Below are 25,470 nucleotides of genomic sequence, written 5' to 3' on the forward strand. Positions count from 1 at the left end.
CTAGGTCCACTGTTTGCCTTGTGATAGTGAAGTGGAAACGTGAAGGGACACGCACATCACGAAAACGTACATATCGGCCTCGTCTGTTGACTGACAGAGACCGGCGACAGTTGAAGAGGGTCGTAATGTGTAATAGGCAGGCACCTATCCAGACCATCACACAGCAATTCCAAACTGCAGCAGGATCCACTGCAATTGAATTTCATGGTCGAGCGGCTGCTCATAAGCCACACATCACGCCAGTAAATGCCAAACTACGCCTCGCTTGGTGTAAGGAGCGTAAACGTTGGACGATTGAACAATGGTTTCTAGGCGCTTCAGTCTGGAACCGCGTGACCGCTACGGTCGCAGGTTCGAATCCTGCCTCGGGCATGGATGTGTGTGATGTCCTTAGGTTAGTCAGGTTTAAGTAGTTCTAAGTTCTAGGGGACTGATGACCACAGATGTTAAGTCCCATCGTGCTCAGAGCCATTTGAACCATTTTTTTTTTTTTTGAACAATGGAAAAGCGTTGTGTGGAGTGAGGAATCACGGTACACAATGTGGCGATGCGATGGCAGGGTGTGGGTGTGGCGAATGCCCGGTGAACGTCATCTGCCAGCGTGTGTAGTTCCAATTGGGAGGCGCAGGTGGTTTTGTGTGGTCGTGTATTTCGTGGAGGGGGCGTGCACCCCATGTTGTTTTGCGTGGCACTATCAGAGCACAGGCCGACATTGAAGTATTAAGCACCTTCTTAATTCCCACTGTTGAAGGGTAATTCGGGGATGGCGACTGCATCTTTCAACACAATCGAGCACCTGTTCATAATGCACGGCCTGTGGCGGAGTGGTTACACGACAATAACATCCCTGTAATGGACTGGCCTGCACAGAGTCCTGACCTGAATCCCACAGAACACCTTTGCGATGATTTGGAACGCCAACTTCGTGCCAGGCCTCACCGACCGACATCGGTACCTCTTCTCAATGCAGCGCTCACTGAAGAATGGGCTGCCACTCCCCAAGAAACCTTCTAGCAGCTGATTGAACGTATGGCTGCGAGGGTGGAAGCTGTTATCAAGGCTAAGGGTAGGCCAACACCATATTGAATTCCAGCATTACCGATGGAGGGCGCCACGAACTTGTAAGACATTTGCAGCTAGGTTTCCGGATACTTTTGATCAATTGTGTAGGTGTTCGGATTATTTTTATCAGAAAGTGTGTATTGTTTCTTCCAGATTCGTTTGCAACATGCTTGTAGTCCAACAGACACAATGCCATAAATAATTATGGTAAAAGCATAGAGATTTGCTAGCATAGAGCTTTCATTGGAGATGCCGCTGCAGATAACAGGTGCAAAGAGGTGCAGAAGGCGGTTAAACATTTATTGGGATGTGGTGTGGAGAGTGTGTAGGTATAAGTTTAGGAGGTGTACTGGTATATGCGTGGCACAGTAGGGGCGGTTGGTACTTAGAAATGAAGCGACTGAGTGCTTGGTGTAAAGACTGCAAGAAATGAAAAAAAAGGAAGTAGGGTTCAATGTCTTGAGGGGGGCATGTAGTACATGCTTAGACTGGCGGAAATAGGTTGCTTCCATTTAAAAGGAACAATTCCAGCATTTGCCTTAAGAGATCCAGAGAATACGTAAACCTGGATGGGCGGGTAGGAATTTCAACTGCCAACCTCCTGGATACAAGTCGTGTCATACCAATGTGCCAATCCGCTTGGCCTTTGCAACATGTGTTAGAAATCCGAAGGTGTTTAATATAAGAGATAAGAGAGGAATCAGAAAATGATAACCTGATACTGGATTATATTGGAGGAAGGTAGGCAGACCTGTAAACAAGCCACAGTGCTTGGTTTTTAGAGGATTTGGAGACAGTGACAGATTTTGGTGCCGCAGAAATGGAGGTGGTATTGGAACGGAATGGATAGTGTCATGAAAGAACGATATAAGATGAACATCAACAATAGCAAAACGAGGATAATGGAAGGTAGTCGAAATAAGTCGGGTGATGTTGAGGGTTCAAATGGTTCTGAGCACTACGGGACTCAACTTCTGAGGTCATTAGTCCCCTAGAACTTAGAACTAGTTAAACCTAACTAACCTAAGTACATGACAAACATCCATGCCCGAGGCAGGATTCGAACCTGCGACCGTAGCGGTCTTGCGGTTCCAGACTGCAGCGCCTTTAACCGCACGGCCACTTCGGCCGGCCGATGTTGAGGGTATTAGATTAGGAAATGAGACATTTAAAGTAGTAAAGGAGTTTTGCTATTTGGGGAGCAAAATAACTGATGATGGTCGAAGTAGAGAGGATATAAAATGTAGACTGGCAATGGCAAGGAAAGCGTTTCTGAAGAAGAGGAATTTGTTAACATCGAATATAGATTTAAGTGTCAGGAAGTCGTTTCTGAAAGTATTAGAGAAGAATGCTGAAGATTAGATGGGTAGATCACGTAATTAATGAGGAGGTGTTGAATAGGATTGGGGAGAGGAGAAGTTTGTGGCACAACTTGACTAGAAGAAGGGATCAATTGGTAGGACATGTTCTGAGGCATCAAGGGATTACCAATGTAGTATTGGAGGGGAGCGTGGAGGGTAAAAATCGTAGAGGGAGACCAAGAGATGAATACACCAAGCAGATTCAGAAGGATGTAGGTTGCAGTAGGTACTGGGAGATGAAGAGGCTTGCACAGGATAGAGTAGCATGGAGAGCTGCATCAAACCAGTCTCAGGACTGAAGACCACAACAACAACAACATTGGCGTAGGAGAAGACAGGCCAGATAAAGGCTCTGTAGGTGTTGAGGGGTGCAGTTCCCATGTTTGGACCGTTAGTAGTTTACCTCTCCTAACAATTTGCCGTATTTTTGCGTCACCGTGTACCCGTGGTTTGACAGTGGGAAAGACGAGGAATGGAGATGGAAAGAAATGAAGAAGCCAACACTTATGTGCTGTGTCACAGCAGCGTCTTTATTGAGCTTGCTTGAGAGAACGTTGGAGAAGGATAAGGTAACAGAAGAGCACAATAAAAGTCGAGAACGGTGGCCATTTCGTCATAGGTGGGGGCGACTGCGGCGGTCAGCGATGCGGCGGTCAGTAGTAGTAGGGGAAGGCTGCCGGCTGCACGTAGGGCGAGGCGGCGCTGAGCGGCGCCGAGTAGGAGTAGGAGTAGGAGGGCCACGGCGCGCCGGAGCCCCAGGAGCGCACGGCCGGCCGCAGCACGCCCGTGACGTCACGGCGCCGCCTGGAGGGCGCCGGCTCGCCGGCGGGGGCGGGGGCGGGGGCGTCGCCGGCGTCGGGGCTCTCGGCGGCGGCCTTGGCGGCGGCCAGCCACAGCGCCATGAAGCTCTCGCGGGCCTGCTTCACCTGCCACACCCAACCAGACACCACCGTCAGCCTCCTCTCCGTACAGCTCAGGACGGGCGGCTTCTACCTAAGCGAAACCTCGCCATTAAAATGTGCAACATCTACCACCCTGAAGACATCGAGGTCTCGTCACTGCATGGACCCCACTAGACACTGTTTACAGTGGGGAGCTCTTCTGGTCCGTGACTTCCAACACGTGTACAACTGGACTGAACGGTAACAATGTCGCAATAAATTCTCATTCAGTGCTCCAGAGTGAGTCAGTAGGATTTGGATCATCTGGTCTCGGGGCGAGGAAGTCTACATCTACATCTACATACATACTCCGCAATCCACGGTGCGTGGTGGAGGGTACCTCGTACCACAACTAGCATCATCTCTCCCTGTTCCACTCCCAAACAGAACAAGGGAAAAATGACTGCCTATACACCTCTGCACGAGCCCTAATCTCTCTTATCTTATCTTTGTGGTCTTTCCGCGAAATGTAAGTTGGCTGCAGTAAAATTGTACTGCAGTCAGCCTCAAATGCTGGATTTCAAAATCTCCTCAGTAGCGATTCACGAAAAGAACGCCTCCTTTCCTCTAGAGACTCCCACCCGAGTTCCTGAAGCATTTCCGTAACACTCGCATAATGATCAAACCCACCAGTAACAAATCTAGCAGCCTGCCTCTGAATTGCTTCCATGTCCTCCCTCAATCCGACCTGATAGGGATCCCAAAAGCTCGAGCAGTACTCAAAAATAGGTCGTATTAGTGTTTTATAAGCGGTCTTCTTTACCGATGAACCACATCTTCCCAAAATTCAACCAATGAACCGAAGACGACTATCCGCCTTCCCCATGAAACGTCCCCTTTGAAAAATTATAAATGACTGTGCTTAAACTGACACACAATATTTTTAGCGCAACGCAATCTGACTTTCAATAATCCCTACAAAAGAATGGCCCTGACCAACAATAACCTATACCTTTCATGAATCACTTACTTCACAAAAATCTTCGTTACTCGAACTACCGCAATACAGCGAGCGCCGCTACTGCCAGCTAAATAAAAGATTCAAACTACTGAAGGCACTAACTACTGATAGGCATAGTTGGCAAATGAAAGATTTTGATAGAGAACAAGCAATGTATTTACCTTAATAGTGTTCAAAGGTCATATATATATCAGTTCATTACATCCAATCTTACAAATTTACTCTTTCTGATGGACACACGTCCAGATCATCCGCTCTCAAAACTCCGCCATCTCACTCCCCACATCCACCACTGCTGGCGGCTCACCTACAACTGCGCAACGCTACGCGCTGTTCACATCCAGCTGCCCAACACTACGATAGCAAACAACAATGCACACAGCACAGCCAGTGATTTTCATACAGAGCGCTACGTGGCGTTACCAATAAAAAAAACCTAAACAGCCTACTTACACCCACAACTGCCATTACATGCTTGTCCCACTTCATATCGCTCTGCATTGTTACGCCCAAATATTTAATCGACGTGACTGTGTCAAGCGCTACACTACTAATGGAGTATTCAAACATTACGGGATTCTTTTTTCTATTCATCAAAGGAAGTACTCCCAATTCGTCGCCTGGAAAGACCAACTAGAGCAAAGCCATCCTCCTCTCTGTACAACCCAGGTAGGAAGCTTCATAATTGAACACTGAGCACCAGTAGTCATGAGTAGTTTACTTAAGCAATATGTTGTAACATTATGTGTTTGCCTTATCATTTTACATCATTCACTAATCGAGCAGTCGCTCGGCAACAGCTACAGTTAGCAAATAATGTTGCGAGAATGTAAAAGGTGAACCACCTGTGACGTAACTTGTTTATTGTCGAAGCGCCGTCAGAGATGCAGTGAGTTATTGACTTTGAAAACCGCGGCGCGAAAAACGGACAGAAGAAGAACACCTTTGCACATTCATTTGATATACGAGATATTCTCGATGAACAGTTACTCAATTACTCTTTTTTTTTCTCTCGTCTCTTATAACTTGTGTCTTGTTAAAAATACTATTAGTTTAGTGTAAAGTAAAAGTGCAATAATAAAAGTGCAATACTGCATAGCAGTAGATATATTGTGCGACGTGTATGTGAAAACGTCAAAGGAGTTATTTTTATTACGAGTAGTGCCAGTCAAAACGGCATCCATGTTAAATCCTTAATTGCAGTGTAAGTTCATCTATTCATTGCCATAAATTCAGAGTTAAATGAAACTGGTGTATGGACTATTTATTTAGTATAGAATTTATGTCTCACTCCTTCGTGAAGTTATTTAATTTTCTTTATTTTTGATTACGAGAAGAGAAGTGCGAGTCAAAACGGCACCCATGTTAAATCCTTCATTGCAATGTAAGTTCATCTATTCACTGCCATAAATTCAGAGTTAAATGGAACTGGTGTATGGACTATTTATTTAGTATAAAACTTCTGTCTCACTCCTTCATGAAGTTATTTAATTTTCTTTATGTTTCTGCCAAATAGAGAGTTCACAGTCACGAATTCTTTCGTCGAAATTGGACGGAAGTTGCATGCGGCGAAATATTTTCTCCGCCCCATATTCTACTGGTAAATGCATGATAAACTGCGGTCCCTTATGAAATTCATGTTGAGCTATCCAAAAATAATTATATTTTGAATAGGCATTTACTCTCCTCTGCAATGCAACTTCCGACTGATCAGGCGATCCAACAAGAAACAGCCGCACACGGTCGGCGTCCGAAAATATATTTCCACCGCTGATTATAGCTATATGTTACAGCACAAAAGTAAACATATTGTTATAATTAGGGACTACGAACGGGGACATTTATAACAGTATGTTTATGTATACACATTACGTAAACATGTCGTTATAATGTCCACAGTAAAATTTTCATTACCTGCCGCCCCAAAGACAATGAGAATGCATTCCTGCATTTATTACAAAGGAGACTAGTTGCGTTGGGCAGTTCACTGCTCCACAGCATCTCGACACTTGTACAACTGGACCGAGCAGCAGCAATGTCACAACAAATCCTGTGCACAACACTCCAGATTCAGTCAATTATCTGGGTCACCTGCTCTCTAAACCAGGAAGTCAGGAGGTATTCTTATACCCGCGCACCGTTCTGCGAACAGTGTAGCATTACTCATCGCAAATTGTCTTGCTGGCCGTTTTGTTTATAGACGAATGACCTATAAACAACTTCCTCCATATACAGCCTATAACAGACTGTAGCAGAAAAACCAGGGATTTAGTTGCTAAAGTGAGGGCTCTGTAACTCGTGAAAGGCATCACGGTGACCAAGGTGTATCGTACCCTGGTTGCAGACCACGTACACCCCTTCATGACGATCATGTTTCCCGACAGCAAGGAGATAATACGCCATCTCACAAGGCCAGGAGTGTCATCGAGTGGTTCGAGGAAAGCAGTGGCGAGTTCCAATTGATGTGCTGGCCCTCATGTCGCTAGATCTGAACCCGATCGGACACACATGGAATGTAACTGAAGATGGTGCCATAGCTCTTCGCCCTCCTCCAGGGAATTTATGGGAATTAGGTGACTCGTTTGTGCAAATGTGTTGCCAACTACCTCCAGCGACATACCAAGGCCTCAATGCTTCCATGCCACGATGCTTCGCTGCTGTTATCTGTGTCAAAGGTAGGCATACCGGGTATAAGGTAGGTGGTCATAATCCTCTGGCTGGTCAGTGTATAGCATTACATCACAAACGCTTCAATTCTCCTATTTTCCAGTTTTCCCACAGTCTGTGTTTCACTACCATACAACGCTGTGCCTCAGACGTATGTTCTCAGAAATTTTGATACTAGAAGACTTATTTTGGCCAGGAATGTCCTCCTTGCCACTGCTAGTCCGCTCTTTTGTATCCTCCTTGCTTAGTCAATCAAGTGTTATTTTGCTTCGAAGATGGCAGTTCCTTCACTTCGCCTACTTTGTATTACCTAATTTTTATGTTAAGTTTATTCCTAATCTCTACTTCTGCTGCTTCTCATTATTATACTTTCGACTTTATTCGTCTTACTCTCACTTCGTAGTCTGTATTCATTAAAATGTGCATTCCAGTCAACGGACCCTGTAATTCTTCTTCACATTGACTGAGGATAGCAACGTCATCAGCGGATCTTATCATTCATATCCGTTCACTCTGAATTTTAATCTTATTCCCGGAACATTTTTTTTTAAATTTTCGTCGTTGTTTCCTCAATGTATATATTTATCAGTACGGGTGGAAGACTAGATCCCTGTCTTACACCCTTTTTGATGTGAGCACTTCGTTCTTGGTCCTCCATTCTTAAGTGCCTTTCGTGGTCCTTGTACATATTGTATAGGGTGAGCACAGCGTATCATAACGCCCCTGAAAGATAGACAAGCATACAGTGCTGCAAACTCGTAATGCGTTGACTGTTATGACGACGACGAACGAATCGTCGCCAATGTGAATGACTGGTGGCCAATGCTAAATAGAAACATACAAATCTCTTCTTTGCATATACAGCAGGTTTGTCAGTGCAGTCGATAAGGAGCTGGCTGTATTGATAAAAAATATAATATTGTACTTAACTGGTGGTACAGGAGTCTTCATAGTCAGGAGGAATATAATTACAGAGAGCTATAGAGGCATCACATAGGCCATGCTTTAACTAAGCGCCTTGTTAGAGGTTGCTTCCTATTAGCTGAAGGCTATACTACACTACTGGCCATCAAAATTGCTAGAACAGGAGAAATGCAGGTGATAAACGAATTTTCATTCGACAAATATATTATACTAGAACCGAAATGTGATTACATTTTCACGCAATTTGGCTGCATAGATCCTGAGAAATCAGTACCCAGAACAACCACCTCTGGCCGTAATAACGGCCTTGATGTGCCTGGGCATTGAGTCAAACAGAGCTTGGATGGCGTTACAGGTACAGCTGCCCATGCAGCTTCAACACGATACCACAGTTCATCAAGAGTAGCGACTGGCGTATTGTGACAAGCCACTTGCTAGGCCACCATTGACCAGACGTTTTCAATTGGTGAGAGATCTGGAGAATGTGCTGGCCAGGGCAGCAGTCGAACATTTTCTGTATCCAGAAAGGCCCGTACAGGACCTCCAACATGCGGTCGTGCATTATCCTGCTGAAATGTAGGGTTTCGCATGGATCGAATGAAAGGTAGAGCCACGGGTCGTAACACATCTAAAATGTTACGTCCTTTGTTCAAAGTGCCGTCAATGTGAACAAGAGGTGACTGAGACGTGTAACCAATGGCACCCCATACCATCACGCCGGGTGATACGCCAGTTTGGCGGAGACGAATTCACGCTTCCAATGTGCGTTCAAAAATGGCTCTGAGCACTATGTGAGTTAACATCTGTGGTCATCAGTCCCCTAGAACTTAGAACTACTTAAACCTAACTAACCTAAGGACATCACACACATCCATGCCCGAGGCAGGATTCGAACCTGCGACCGTAGCGGTCACGCGGTTCCAAACTGAAGCGCCTAGAACCGCACCGCCACAACGGCCGGCAATGTGCGTTCACCGCGATGTCGCCAAACACGGATGCGACCATCATGATGCCTTAAACAGAACCTGGATCAATCCGAAAAAATGACGTTTTGCCATTCGTGCACCCAGGTTCGTCGTTGAGTACACCATCGCAGGCACTCCTGTCTGTGATACAGCGTCAAGGGTAACCGTAGCCACGGTCTCCGAGCTGATAGTCCATGCTGCTGCAAACGTCGTCAGACTTTCCGTGCAGATGATTGTTGTCTTGCAAACGTCCCCATCTGTTGACTCAGGGATCGAGACGTGGCTGCAGAATCCGTTACAACCATGCGGATAAGATGCCTGTCATCTCGACTGCTAGTGATACGAGGCCGTTGGGATCCAGCACGGCGTTCCTTATTACCCTCCTGAACCCACCGATTCCATATTCTGCTAACAGTCACTGGATCTCGACCAACGCGAGCAGCAATGTCGCGATACGATGAACCGCAATCGCGATAGGCTACAATCCGACCTTTATCAAAGTCGGAAACGTGATGGTACGCATTTCTCCTCCTTACACGAGGCATCACAACAACGTTTCACCAGGCAACGCCGGTCAACTGCTGTTTGTGTATGAGAGATCGGTTGGTAACTTTCCTCATGTCAGCACCTTGTAGGTGTCGCCACCGGCGCCAACCTTGTGTGAATGCTCTGAAAAGCTAATAATTTGCATATCAGAGCATCTTCTTCCTGTCGGTTAAATTTCGCGTCTGTAGCACGTCATCTTCGTGGTGTAGCAATTTTTATGGCCAGTAGTGTACTTTCCTACTTGACGTCCCGAGCAAGCGTGGCCGATCGCACGGTAGACTTGTTGCAATCCGCGGAGCGGCGCTAGCGGCGCCAGTCTCGACTCGCGGGTCCAGCGAAACTATACTAGTACTGACCGCGGTCGATAACTGCAACCCTTAACAAGTGTGGTGTCGGACGTTGATATCACATTGACCTCATACTGTTGCCTTTTCCAGATTATGTAAAAAATGGCCGGCACCCGTGACTACACGACTAAGAGTGCATAACTGCGAGGATCTCGGCCCACGAAAGTGTGAGAACTGGGCAGTCGTTGAAAGAAGTGTATACGGGCTTCTAAATGCGATTCGGCCGTAAGTCATCTCCAAAGAGAACACTTCTGCGGTGGAAATAAAAGCTCTTTGTTATTGGGCGTGTTAAGGATATACCGAAAGGTGTTCGGCCATCAGTTAGAAAGAAACAATGCACAGACGTCGCAGGATCTGTGGAAAATTCACCAGTGAAGTCAACACGGAAAAAGCTAGCGGAAAAGTGTGTGCCGAGGTCAAATTCGCATAAAAATATGAAAGAGGACTTAAAGTTGCGCGCATATCAACCAATGTGTGTTCAGAGGTTGTCAAACAATGATTTAAGACAAAGGAAGGATGCACATGATGAAATCTATCAGGTCATGTACACAATTATGAAGCGTTGCAAAGTGATATTTAGCCATGACTGTGCCATTCACGGGAGTTCCCTGTCATGGAACGTCGTCTTTTGGTGAAGAGAATCCATATTTCTCTGAGAAGGTGGAGAATAACCCTCCCACGTTGGGTAAAGGGCTGGATTGGATACTAAATTTACGGTCTTCTTCTTTTTGTTTTAAGTTACCGCCAACCAACATCAATATCTTCGGATGTTAGAGTAATAGTTCATACCCCTGTTGGAAGGCCAAGGAACCAGAGAGGGCGCTAGTTTCAGCAAGTTTCTGCGCCTCCCCATTTAGCTATTTCAGTGCGGGGATTAGTGAATGAAGTTTTCGCAGAACGCTGGATTGACCGTGGGTCACTTGCAATACCAGCTCCAGCAGTCTGGACACGCAGCCCCGATCTCACAACACGTGAAATTCGTTCTGGCGTTTTATTAAGAACATTACTGCCCGCCAGGATAGCTGAGAGCGCCAACGCACTGCTTCCTGGACTCTGGTAGGCGCGCCGGCCCCGGATCGAAGATGCCCGGCGGATTAACGACGACGGCCGGTGTGCCGGCCAGCCTGGATGTGGTTTTTAGGCGGTTTTCCACTTCCTACTAGGTGAATACCGGGCTGGTCCCAACGCCCCGCCTCAGTTACACGACTCGCAGACATTTGAAACTCATTCACACTATTTCACGATTTACAATAGACGCAAACAGCTGGGGTACACTAATTCCATCCCGGGGGATATGGGGTGGCGGCAGGAAGGGCATCCGGCCACCCCTTACAGTTAACCATGCCAAATCGTACTTAGCCCTGCCGACCCTGCACACACTGCGAGATAAAGGCAGTAGCGAAAGAAAGAAAGAAAGGATTAAGAACATTACTGCAGATAAACAGCATGAAACGGTTGATGACTCGAAGTAAGCTGTGAGACTGGCATTCCACGAGATATTCCAGCGATGGTGCGAAATACGTCGCACAGAAACTGACGCCGATAGGGTGCAAACGGTTAAGGACACGACTTCTGTGTACCTGTTTTTGTTGGTGATATGCATTGGTCCTAGAGGTTGAATAATATGATGTTTAACACATAGTCTAAGATAAAGAATATGACTCACCACAAAGGAATTATCCGCATGGGACGGTAATCGGCCTGGAATCTCATTGACTAGAATAGAATTGCTTTCAAGGATGAATCCCGTTTAGAATTGACGTGTCTGGAGACGCCCCGGAAAACAGTGGGATACCAACCTGATTGCCATGCACCATCAACCAGGGGTCAGGGGTGGCATTTCTTTTTGTGGCAGCACCCCTTTGGTTGTCATTTGCGGCACCCTTACAGCACACGTCGGTACGTCGAACCATATTTTACGTCCTGTTTTGTTGCAACTTCATGGCACGTCTTCCTGGTATTACATTTCAGCAAGAAAATGCCCACCCGCACACGGTGAGAGTTTCTACTGCTCATCTTCGTGCTTGCCAAACCCTAACGCGGCCAGCAAGTTCGCCTGATCTTTCCCTAATTAAGAACGTTTGGAGAATTATGGGCAGAGACCTCCCTCCATGTGGGGATTTTGAGGATGTAACGCGCCGATTGTAGAGAACTTGGCACGATATCCCTCAGGACAACCAGCAACTCTGTCAATCAGTGCCAAGGCGAATAAATGCTTACATCAGGCCCAGAGGTGGAGCATCCACTTATTAACTTGTTCAATTTGTGACGCCCTTTCTCTTGAATAAATCATTCAATTTTTCCGAAATTTTAGTCATTTCCTTGTCTGTACAAGTACTTTCCTTCTGTACAATTTTGGTAAACATTTTTGGAAACAGTGATCAATAGAGTATTTATATTTTAACTAAAGTTCAGTCTTGATCACGACACTTATGTTTCAATAACATAGGTGACCAGTTTCGGTTATATTTATATAACCGTTTTCAGATCCGTGAATTAATTTTAGAAAACACTAGAGACCAATCTTAAAATAAAATGAAAAGTGTCTAACGACGACAAAAGTTTAACAAGGTAAAATAAAACTTATTATACCCATGGCTTCCTTGGAGGATGGTAGGCGGAGCTCTTCTCAGCTGCTACGAAGTCAACTGATGGTTATGAGTGCTGAGCATGAACTTAAATATGCAGTTATTCAGACATACATAATGCGGAACGTACTGTTGGCAGCTACCCTACTGTTATAAAGAATGTCATTATAAAAACTACAGTTAAAGTAAGAAGATTCTGCAACATCCATCAAAGATGCAATTGTGATGTAGGCGACTTGGAATAATCGATATATACCACAACTCCAAGGACTTTTACATCTTTGATTTAACTGACACTGTAATAGTATTAAGGTTGCCCATAGAGGGCACAGCTATTACACATCGCAATTTACCGTTTTTATCTAAAATATAAATAAGTTTTACACGTACTAACTATCTGTTAATCAGACATTTTAAATGAATCAATTTTATGTTATTAGTGTATTTCGTGCTTTTATACTTTGACGATAGCGTCATATTATGAACGCTGATTGGCAGTTGTGAAGTAGTGTGAGAGCAAGGAAGCGGAGCCTCTGCATATTTAAGTTCATGCTCAGCACTCATAACCATCAGTTGATTTCGTAGCAGCTGAGAAGAGCTCCGCCTACCATCCTCCAAGGAAGCCATGGGTATAATAAGTTATATTTTATCTTGTTAAAATTTTGTCGTCATTAGACACTTTTCATTTTATTTTAAGATTGGTCTCTAGTATTTTCTAAAATTAATTCACAGGTCTGAAGATTGTTATATATATATATATATATATATATAAAACCGAAAGCGGTCACCTATGTTATTGAGACATAAGTGTTGTGATCAAGACTGAACTTTAGTTAAAATATAACTTTCATTTTGAATTTAAGGGGGGAGAAGTGACTTTATGCCCATCCTTATATTACTCGTCTTCCTCTATAACTCGTATCTAGTTATCTTAACAATCCCTTTGCAGGCAAAACTGAGTCACTGTTGCACGATAATCAGAGAAGAGTTCCCATATGCTGCACCATCATTGGCCAACGTAGAACCTCTCTCGATCGATAAAAAGCAAATAAAGTTGCTACAGGAGCTAAATGGTGCGATAAGTAAACTTCGCTACAGGAAACGTAAACATATGTGATAATTTCCCTCAAGTGCAAACTGCAGCGCAGTATGAACTGAACTAGCCATGACTTCAGTTACAACTTGATGACACGCCGTTCCTGGTCGTGGACTCACCTCAGGAGTCTCCTCGACCGGCTTGGGCGCGTCCACAGGCTGCACCTCAGGGACGGCGGGCACCGCGGGGGCTACTGGAGCCAGCGACTTCTGCTCTGCGACGGGGGTGGGGGCGGCGGAGGCAGAGGCGGCGGGGGCGGCACTCACCGCGACGGCTGCGGGGGCGTGGGAGACAGCGGGCACGTAGGGGTAGGGGTAGGACTGCAGGCCGCCGTAGGGCAGCAGCTGGCCCAGCCCCAGAGCGCCGTACGGGTAGAAGGGCAGCCCTGGCGCCTGCACGGGGGCCGCGCTGTAGGCCAGGTTCAGCGGCGACACGCCCGCCGGCAGGTACGCCGCGGAGGCGGCGGCGGCCAGAGCGAACAGTACCAGCACCTGCGCACAGTGGGAAACACCTGTTGCAAAACATCCAACGTGCAGTGCTGGGTGTCAAAATTGCATCAACATGAAGGCAGCATGCAGCAAACGTCAAACTGATGTGAAGTGTAGTAACAGTTTAGATATACGAATGATTGCCATTTCAGGGCAGTTGCACGAAGTATCTAGGACTAACGCCGTCTACATTGCGTAAGTAAGGAGAGGTTACACTGCGAATTACTCAGACAGTAATCCCATTTGAATGTTGGCTGTCTGCAAGAAGACCATGTTATACCTCGTGCAGGGAAGAGAACGATCTACAAACACATTTTGGAAGGATAGTGTCATCTGGAGACGGCTCACCTTGATCGGAATCCCACGGCTACCATGCGAATATGGAATCAATTGGCTCAGGAGGGCAGTATTCAACGTCATGCGCAATCACCGTCACTGAGGGCCATACTCAGAGTTTTATCCGGCCCGTGCGATTAGCGCCCGAGAGGAGAGACAAACTGTTCACTTTGCCATACAGGACCGTACAACGACGTCGCTTACTCTGAGTCAAGAAATGGGCTTATTTTGCAGCAGGCGAAGTGTCTACACTTACAGTGCAACGACGTCTGCAGCACGAGAGGCTGTCAGTGCAGCAAACAGTGTTCCAGCTTCCATCAGTGCAGATGCAGAGAGACACACAGCGAGAGTAGGGAAACCAAACTGAGCACACGAGTGGCCAGCGTCGAATTTTCAGATGAGTCCCTGTTCTGGGTACAGCCTCACGATGGACGTACCCGTGTGTGGAGGCATCAAGCAGAAGAAATGTTCCCAGATTGTGTTCATCTTTGTTATACAGGCTCCTGTCGTGATGGTATTGGTTGCCAGAGGGTACACAATACGATCACCTCTAGCTCACATAGTCCGTAATTTTGACAGCAGCCGCTACAATTCTGACGTGTTAAGGCCAATGCCTTTGCTCTTTCTTCCAGATCACGACGACGTTATCTTTCAATAAGAAAACGCATGAGCGTATTTCGCTCGCACTGTACTGACTTACCCCGATACAGAGGGTGTTCGGCTGTTGCCCTGTTCTCCATAAACCACCTCCGATGAAAACTTCTGGTTACGGGCTTCCGAGAGACCAGCACGCCACCACTCGTCAGCCACTATGACTGCTGAACGCGTTGGAACAGCTTTGAATGACGTATTCGCCTCTGTGACTCAAGTTTGGTCTCACTCAGTGCCTAGCCGAGTTACAACCACTGTTGCTGCCCGAGGTGACAGCTCTGTGTACCCTTTGTACCCCTAAATCCCTAATTTAATTATGCACTCTCCCTTTTCTTCTGTAAGTAAAATTATGTTTCTTTTCTTTGCTATCCTTCCTTCTGTAGCTATTTTAGTGTCCAGCAGTATGCTATACTGTATACTCCGTCACTGCACCATCCCAGTCACCTAGGCAGGATGAGTGTCGAAGACTCCCCAACTTCCTCACTCTACTCGGCGTAGGAAGGTGGTTTAACCCATCAGTTTTGTACTGAGAGAGTTATCTTGAGCAACAAATTACTTGGTGCAGGAGATTAAGCAAGGTGAAACACCGTTCTCCCACTACTTTCACCACCATTCTCGCTCCAGAAAATGCAACTGCTTAAAGAATCGTTATGGAATTTTTAATATACTGTAACCTACACATATAATTAGGTGCCTGATCCCACGGAGCGCTTTTGTCCAATAGACCTCCAAGTCTACATATTGTTTAATCTTTATAGTATCCTTCATTTAACCTTAAGATAACGTCGCAATATTGCTACCGAAGAAATTAGTGTATCTGTACTACCCATTGTCTCTTTTGACATACTGTAAAAAAACCGGTAGGGGGAAAAAGAGGAACTGCCCCAGACTGAAATTAAATACTCTTCGTTTTATTATATGATTATCGATTTCGAGGCTTCTAGCCTCATCATCAGTTGTATATGATACATATACGTCGAATCGGTGTGTAATATGTTCATCTTAGACACGTGTCTTTTTGACATCGTCCTTCAAAAATACACTGTCAAACTAGGGACCCACAGCGCCAACCACAAAGCACCACCCCAAACGGCTGGTTTGCAGACCAGATGAAGAGAATTTAATTACAGACCGGCGGAAATTTTTTCTTTGACAATCACACCACTGTGTCCCCCATAGTCTCACCACCTCAGGTGGAATACTCTAACAAAAGATCTGTCTTATAGAGTTATTAAGATATGTTATCATGACTTTTAATCAGATGTGCTGTGCCCATATTTACACCAAGTTTTACTATCATCAGATGTAATAATGTTCTGAATGCGTGTTAAGTATACCAAATACGAGGGTCGTCCAGAAAGTAAGTTCCGATCGGTCACTAAATGGAAACCACAGAGAAAATCAGAAACATTTTATTTGCAGTAGTCAGCTACACTTTCCAGATACTTCTCTACATAGTTGTCGCTCCGACTCATACATTTGTCGGAGGGTTATACCAAATTTCCAACACCATCGTAATAGAAGGTAGCCGCCTGTGCTTTCCGATAATTCTCTACGCCGGTCTATAGCGCGTAGCCTGCGCCCAAGTGTTGTCTTCATATCCAGCGTTTCATGTGAACAGAGATGATACTCAGAACGAGCCAATTAGGGCTGTGTTGTGGGTGATCGAACACTTCCCATCGAAAAGGCTGCAGGAGCGTCTTCACTGCCCCTGCACAGCGAAGCTGACAGTTGCCATGAAGAAGGAAGTGCATGGCAGTTGTGTTAGGTGGGCTGCATTCATTAAGGCGAATCCTCTCAGTGGGCCCTCCTACTTGGCGGGAGACATCGCTGTTCTAGGCACCTTTACTCGCTCACAGTGCGCTCACAACTGAGAAGAGCGTCTTGATGCTATCGACGGTCATACTAGAGACACTACCCGACACATCTGTGCAAACCTTCATCGGGTTTCACTGTGGTGTCCATTTCGCGACCGATCGGAACTTGCTTTCTGGACAACCCTTGTAGAATACAAAATTAATATGAATTCTCATTCCGGAACGTGGCAAGCATTCGTTTAATTTCCACACCGTATGCCTATTCTGTTCGTTTACACATACTCCTTACATAGGCTGCAAACACGAAACTCAAGAGACAGACGTTCTGTTTGGAGCAAGGAATGAGGTTTCGTCGTAAGAATAGACCTACTGGTTACAAGACTGAAGCAGCACGCCACACGTAGCTCACCAGAAAACAGTACCATGTCTCCATTCCGGTGCTCCGTGCATTAGCAGGCAAAGAAATTCGGCTATACAAAAACCGCAAGGAGGGTCAGCTAGCTCAAATGTCAGTATATACCGAGCTGGCCGTGCTCCCGGGATTTTGCTTGATTTTGGCAGTAGGTTTACGCATTTTGTCCCGTATATTGGCGTCATTATTACAGCTTATTTAGCAGGTAGACCTTAAGAAAGGTCTTTGTTAGGCGTTATGGGTCGACACCGTCATGGTGGTCCTTTTTATAGTTTATCTCCCTCAGTGGCATTCATGTCTCACTATGAAACTGCCTAACGCTAATTTTCTACTCAAAGGTAGAGCAGTACCTATGACCAGGGTGCATTTGTGGCCTCAGACAATGAGTATGAAGACCAGATCAAATTAATGTTTGCGGTTAGTTCCCAACGAGGAACGCTTCTCACTCCATATAATCGCTGACATACTAAAATATTGTATTACGAAATTTAAAAATACTAAGTAGTAGAAAGTCAGTGAAACATCACGGTAGAATAGTTTCAAAGGGAAATTTGAATGGAAGTGATAAAGATAAACCAGAGGAAATTTGCGATCCCTATTTAGATTTTCCGCACGTTCCCTTGTCTGACTTTAGGTATGTTGTTTTATCGAGGTACCAGGTTATTCCGTTGCTCATTGTCGTCCATTCCGAACTTGTTTTTGTATTCTGATAACCTGGACGTCAAGAGGACTTGAAGTGAAATTGTTTTCAGATGAGTCTGTTGTAATTTTAGTGCTATAAAAGTGTGACGAAATGATGGAAGAATTGCAGAAGGTCAAGGATTCGTGCAGTTACTGCATCGCTTTGGTCATAGCATCACTATAACCTCATTCGGGCGTACTTTTCTACATAGTAAAGGACGAAAACTTACAGGCATTTGTATGCGTCGCTACATTCATAAACTCACACAAATGCCTGCCACTTTGCTATCCTATAACGTGTAAACATTGCGTGTGGTTGGTAATATAGTGCTGCTGCTGTCTTGGATATATTGCGCGTTCTTGGGAAAAAAGAAATGATACACTATAATGTAAACAAACATCCTAATTTACAATTGTGCAATACACACTGACACAAACCCAACGAATTATTAAAACATAATTGTGTACGAAGTAGGTGATAAACTCACGATACCACTACTCTGTTCCTACTCTGTATAGAAAGCTTCATAGTTAAAAGTATTTTGCGGATATTGAAGGTTACCAGCTTTACCGTATAAATATGAATTAGGCAGCCGCCTTGGGGTCTAAAGTTTAGCGAGCGTTAAACTGCAAGCATAAATTTATTAAATTTCAGAAAATTTGCGTTTTTATCGGTTTACATTATTAGAGTTTAGCTTCTTGATCAGTATAATACAGAAACGTTACTTCTATGTGCGAGGAAGAACCCACCACCGACACTGACGCATTCGGAATCGCAGCGGTTCAAATCCCCACCCAGTCATATAGATTCACGTTTTCTGCGGTTTCCACACATAGCTTAAAGGTAAATGTCTGCATTTAAAAGGCGAACAGCCTCTCCAATTCGAGCTTTTGCTCAGACTCTAATGACTTCGTCGTCGACTGAACGTTAAATCTTTACCTACATTCATTCATTACGTAATCCTATTCGCTACTGATAACTAGAACTTTGACAAAGTTCTCGATATACAGGGGGTCCCAGAAATGTTGCGACAAACTTTGCGGGGTTGTAGAGGGTATCTTAAAGAACAAATAGAGTACAGGAACCACTGTCTGTAAATGTCATCCAGCAACACTACAGACCGTCGAAGTTGTAAGCGCCAGATCCTTAAACAAGGCCTCCCCTTCGGCAGTAAACGTGACTTTGTACGCTGAAGGACTGTAGGCGGAACGTCAGGCAATGTTGTTTCTTATTCAGTGATCGCGACTGATTGCCACGACCGAGAGTGGAGAAGATGTAGCTAGCTGCAGGCCTTGTCTCCTATGAATGCAGTGCTCTGTTGCCTCCGTGGACGACGGTTTCAGACAGGGGTTTCCACTCGCAGATTATTTTCTCCTGTACATCGGAAAAAATAGGAAATTTTAGAATATTCCAGAAGAAAAATAAACTACAGATGGAAATATGTGTGAGCAACCGTCATCTACCAGCCCATTAGAACATCGTATTCGTAGGTTACAAAGCCTTACTATGGGTCAACTAGCACCATCTTCTTCTCCACTGACGATCGTGGCAATCAGCTGTGATCGCCGAATAACAAACAACAATGGGAGACTTTCCGTCTGCGGTGCGTCAGCTTACATAGTCACGTTTGTTGCTGAAGGGGTGACCAAGTGTCAGGCGCCGAAGCCTACCACTCTGTAGCGTCATCGGACGACGTTTCTAGACAAAGGTTCTGAAACTCGTTTCGTTCCTCAAGACTCCCTCTACAACCCCTAGAAGTTTGGCAGAACATTTCTAGGACATCCTGTATATTAAATGTACACTACTGGACATTAAAATTGCTACACCACGAAGATGACGTGCTACAGACGCGAAATTTAACGGACAGGAAGAACGTGCAGTGATATGCAAATGATTAGCTTTCCAGAACATTCACACAAGGTTGGCGCCGGTGGCGACACCTACGACGTGCTGATATGAGGCAAGTTTCCAACGGATTTCTCATACACAAACAGCAGATCACCGTCGTTGCCTGGTGAAACGTTGTTGTGATGCCTCGTGTAAGGAGCACAAATGCGTTCCATCACGTTTCCGACTTTGATAAAGGTCGGATTGTAGCCTATCGCGATTCCGATTTATCGTATCGCGACATTGCTGCTCGCGTTGGTCGAGATCCAATGATTGTTAGCAGAATATGGAAACGGTGGGTTCAGGAGGGTAATACGGAACGCCGTGCTGGATCCCAACGGCCTCGTATCACTAGCAGTCGAGATGAAAGGCATCTTATAGGCATGGCTGTAATGGATCGTGCAGCCACGTCTCGATCCCTGAGTCAACAAATGGGGACGTTTGCAAGATAACAACCATCTGCACGAACAGTTCGACGACGTTTGTAGCAGCATGGACTATCAGCTCGGAGACCGTGGATGTGGTTACTCTTGACGCTGCATCACAGGCAGGAAAGCCTGCGATGGTGTACTCAACGACGAACCTGAGTACACGAATGTCATTTTTTCGGATGAATCCAGGTTCTGTTTACAGCATCGTGATGGTCGCATCCGTGTTTGGCGACATCGTAGTGAACGCACATTGGAAGCGTGTATTCGTCATCGCCATACTGGCATATCACCCGGCGTGATGGTATGGGGTACCATTGGTTACACGTCTCGGTCACCTCTTGTTCGCATTGACGGCGCTTTGAACAGTGGACGTTACGTTTCAGATGTGTTACGACCGTTTCTCTACCCTTCATTCGATCGCTGCGAAACCGTACATTTCAGCAGGATAACGCACGACCGCATGGATACAGAAAATATTCGACTGCTGCCCTGGCCAACACATTCTCCAGACCTCTCACCAATTGAAATCGTCTGGTCATGGTGACCGAGCAACTGGCTCGTCACAATACGCCAGTCACTACTCTTGAACTGTGGTATCGTGTTGAAGCTGCATGGGCAGCTGTACCTGTACACGCCATCCGAGCTCTGTTTGACCCAGGCGTATCAAGGCTGTTATTACGGCCAGAGGTGGTTGTTCTGGGTACTGATTTCTCAGGATCTATGCACCCAAATTGCGTGAAAATGAAATCACATATCAGTTCTAGCATAATATATCTTTCCAATGAATACCCGTTTATCATCTGCATTTCTTCTTGGTGTAGTAATTTTAATGGCCAGTAGTGTACAATATACATGTTAAGAGTACTGTTGTTTCTCTACATCTACATCTTCGCGTATACTATGTAAAACACCATAAAATGCGTGCCATAGGATTCTTCTGTACCACTTACTGTAGTTTCTTCCTGTTTCACTCCACTGTGGACCAGGGAAGAATGGTTGCTTAAAACTGCCTCTGTGTGAGCAGTAACGAGTGTAATTTCGTTTTTGTGGCCCTGTGGGACTGACATCAAGATTTCTGAAGCAGAATTCTAGATTTCTCAGTTGAATGTGGTTTTCGAAGGTTCAAATGTAGCTTTTCCCGGGATGTTCGCGTGCATCTTTACATGTGTTCAAACTCTGGTTTTTCAGCACTTCCGCGATGATCAACCAAGGATCAGACAAAGTTGTGACCATTCGTTCTGGCGTTCTTTGTATAAAATCAACATGCTCTGTTAGTCCTATTTGATATGGATCACACACTCGAGCAATACTCTAGGAAGGATCGCAGAAGTGTTCTGTAAGCAATCTCCTTTGTAGACTGATTGCATTTTTCCAGTATCTGCGAGTATGCGTACGGTACGGTTTGAAGTGGAATGATCACATAAAATTAATTGTTAGTAGGGCGGGTGCCAGGTTGAGATTCACTGGGAGAGTCCTTAGAAAATGTAGTCCATCAACAAAGGAGGTGGCTTACAAAACATTCGTTCGACCTATAGTTGAGTATTGCTCATCAGTGTGGGATCCGTACCAGGTCGGGTTGACAGAGGAGATAGAGAAGATCCAAAGAAGAACGGCGCGTTTCGTCACAGGGTTATTTGGTAAGCGTGATAGCGTTACGGAGATTATCAAACTCAAGTGGCAGACTCTGCAAGAGAGGCGCTCTGCATCGCGGTATAGCTTGCTATCCACGTTTCGATAGGGTGCGTTTCTGGATGAGGTATCGAATGTATTGCTTCCCCCTACTTATACGTCCCGAGGAGATCACGAATGTAAAATTAGAGAGATTCGAGTGCGCACGGAGGCTTTCCGGCAGTCGTTCTTCCCACGAACCATACGCGACTGGAACAGGAAAGGGAGGTAATGACAGTGGCACGTAAAATGCATATAGATGTAGATGTAGATGTATCCTGCCAATGAACCGAAGTCTGACGCCTGCTTGACCTACGACTGCACCTATGAGACCACCATATACCTGCAAATCGTTCCATCCAGATATTTGTATGAACTGACTGATTCTAGTTATGAGTCATTGCTACTCTTGTCATACAGTAGGATATAATTTTCTGCAATTTATAAAGCGTATAATTTTTCATTTCTGAAAATTTAAAGTAGTTTAACAATCTGGATAAAATAATTTGGGGTATTAAATCGCGTCATTATGAAATATTGAAACAATTGAAATGCTGACGGTTCGACCGACTTTCCCGCGGCTCTCTCCAGGGCAACCAACTGCTGGATTCTGCTGACGGTTTTCCCCCGTATACACGCATTCCAGAATGCGACGTCAGTAGCCACCTTACAACCGAAATAAGACAATATACACGGGAAGACTATCACCAAAATCCAGCATTTAGTTGCACTGATGAGAACCGCCGCAAAGTCGGTCGACACATAGGCATTTTAGTTATTTCAGTGTTTCATAATGACGCGGCCTTATACCCAAAATGATTTTATTCAAGCTGACTCTGGTCATGGAAGGCTACGAACTTATGTAAGTTGCCAATCTTTACATCATTTTGATATCTTATCGAGTTCTAACAGAATATTTTACAGTTTTTTTAACGTCTAAGCGTTTACTTTCGTTTATATGTCTAAATCTGTTCAGTTAGTACAATTAGTCGCTAGTTGTTTCATATTTTGACATGAACCAATCTCTCTTGTGAATTGCACCGCATCGAAATATGTATACTCCTAAAACTTTTGCAGCTTTGAGAGGCTGCTCTAAGGATCTACATCGCTTAAGTAGAATTAGGGAACCCTTGATATTTGAAATGACAGTTTGCCATCGCTCTAGTTCTTGGAGTCTGGACAATAATGATAGAATTTATACAGGATCCATATATATGCCTTTCCACTGTTGATGCTACAATAGAATTTAACACTCTGTCATTTGACACAAACACAGGATACGTAATTCTATTCTTAGCGTGACTGCGGTTTTGCGGTTAATATTCCTTAACAGCTTCTAAGAGTCAACAGCACCAATTTAAGGTTTTCGATAGAAAGGTAATTAACACAGTCTAGATATCGACAATTGTTCAGTATATCTCGAGATCAACTCTACTGACACAGGGACACCTATGCAGTACCAGACATCCATAATGCGCGAACTGCCTTTACCATATGGTATGCTTTGCGGAGTAGACAATTAGCATTAAGCTGATGTTACAGTAGATAGTTTGCATAAATATAGGGTGCTGCTTGGACTTGATGTGCATTGTAATATCAGATAGCGTCTAACGCCAAACATTTCGGTGATGTTTGTCCGATGTATTAGTACAACGGCTTTAGTTTCATTTCCATCCCTTATATTTTTTTCTGTAATTGTTTACTTATGTAAAGTTATTGGCATTGCAACTGTAAATACAGTGAGTACATGATTGTTCTTATTCTGAATAGTACACGCTCATGAACTGCTGAAATTGACCACAGGGTGGACTTGTGACAACAAAAAACCAAGAGGAGAGAAAAACTTGAAACGCCTGAAGAAAGGCCTAGAAACAAACTATCAGCCTAACATAGTTGAAAGGCTGAAAACTAAAATCTTGAAGTAAGAAAACATTTAGTTGGAATGACAAAAAATAGTATTCCAAGCACTTCAATTGAACTGTACAAAATCATGTACCATGGTATTACCACTAGGAGAAAAGCACTCCGTCTTCAGGGCACAAGTGGCCCATCGGGACCATCCGACCGCCGTGTCATCCTCAGGTGAGGATGCGGATAGGAGGGGCGTGTGGTCAGCACACCGCTCTCCCAGTCGTTAAGATGGTTTTCTTTGACCGGAGCCGCTACTATTCGGTCGAGTAGCTCCTCAATTCGCATCACGAGGCTTAGTGCACCCCGAAAAAAGGCAACAGCGCATGGCGGCCTGGATGGTCACCCATCCAAATGTAGGCCACGCCCGACAGCGCTTAACATCGGTGATCTCACGGAAACCACTAGAAAGGCCTAGTTAAAATAACTTGTGGCAAGTGATTTTTTCGACAGGAGCACAAAGAGCCAAACTGTAGGTGCAGTGCGTATTCTAGGAAGTCTGTGACTGGTAGAGCCCCCAAGTTTAGAAATCACACCGAAACCACCAAAATCTCAAGTGCGCCCTTTATACTCACGAGGAACTTCATGGCGTCGCTGCAGCGGTCTCCAACGGCAGGTGGGCTGTCGTATCGTCGTCTGACGCCCTCCACGGCTGCTGCGACCCTTTATATACACACATCGTCGTACCCCGCGGTGGCGCACGCGCCCGCACGCACTGCCGTCCAATCAGTCGGGCAAAAATTAATTTTCTCCTTTTTCCGCACGCGCGGGTCGAAAAGTAAAGCAAAAGGGAGGGGAAACCAGAAGCCGCGTGGAGCCGGCTCGAACGGGGGGCGCGCCTTTGTCGGCGAAGACGAACTCATGCATATTAACCGGGACACCAGACGCACCGCTTCTTCGCGTCACAGTCTGAGCGTTCCTCAAGGTGTCCCCCCCCCCCCCCTCCCTTCTTACTCCTACCCAAGATAGTCTCTCATATTCCACGCATAACCGCTGAAATATTGTCGCTTACCGGTCGGGACTGGCGCGCTCCCGCCGTTGGCCGCAGCGACCGGTCGAGCCTGGGTGGGGGGGGGGGGGGGGGGGAAACTCGAGCGGGGATCGTTTGATGAGTTTGGGGGCGGGGAAGGTGAAGGAGGGGCGGGCAGGCGGACTGGAGCGATCGACTGACAGATTTATGGCCGCGTTCGCGAAATCCGATGCGCGGCTCCGTCCCCAGCTGGACAGTGGGCGAGGCACGCGCAGGGCCGGACAACTGGCGACCCTGACAGTGTGCTGCGACCTGCGGTCTCCTTCCAGAGGAGTCCCGAGGTCATCCGCAGGCCTGCACACACTGCACAAACGAGCCGCCCGACCTGCTGGGCGATTCCCTGAAGAGCCAACTGCAACTTCATTCTGAAAATTATGGTACACAAATTAAGATCCGTAGCCAAAGACAAGTCACACCAATACCCGAGAAAGTAAAAACGAGTAATCAGCTGCATTACAGACCTATATCACTAACGTCGACTTGCAATAGGATTTTGGAGCCGGCCGGACTGGCAGTTCTAGGCGCTACAGTCTAGAACCGCGTAACGCTACGGTCGCAGGTTCGAATCCTGCCTTGGGCATAGATGTGTGTACTGTCACTACTCTTGATGAACTGTGGCATGTTGCAGGTCCTGTACGGGTCTTTCTGGATACAGAAAATGTTCGACTGCTGCCCTGGCCAGCACATTCTCCAAACCTCTCA

The 25,470-nt window shown here is 45.6% G+C and overlaps 1 protein-coding gene across 1 annotated transcript; it reads right to left on the bottom strand.

The window, feature by feature from the left end:
• Positions 1 to 2,932: 2,932 nt before the first annotated feature.
• Positions 2,933 to 24,459, bottom strand: LOC124711660 (nematocyst expressed protein 3-like). Its single transcript, XM_047241848.1, has 3 exons — positions 24,314 to 24,459; positions 13,578 to 13,949; positions 2,933 to 3,349 (listed from the first exon to the last, which is right to left on the bottom strand). The coding sequence occupies exons 1-3, from the start codon at positions 24,323 to 24,325 to the stop codon at positions 3,077 to 3,079; spliced, it is 657 nt and encodes a 218-aa protein (XP_047097804.1). The 5' UTR covers positions 24,326 to 24,459; the 3' UTR covers positions 2,933 to 3,076.
• Positions 24,460 to 25,470: the final 1,011 nt, after the last annotated feature.

Source organism: Schistocerca piceifrons, chromosome 8 (assembly GCF_021461385.2).
Source record: "Schistocerca piceifrons isolate TAMUIC-IGC-003096 chromosome 8, iqSchPice1.1, whole genome shotgun sequence".
Classification (NCBI taxonomy): Eukaryota; Metazoa; Arthropoda; class Insecta; order Orthoptera; family Acrididae; genus Schistocerca; species Schistocerca piceifrons.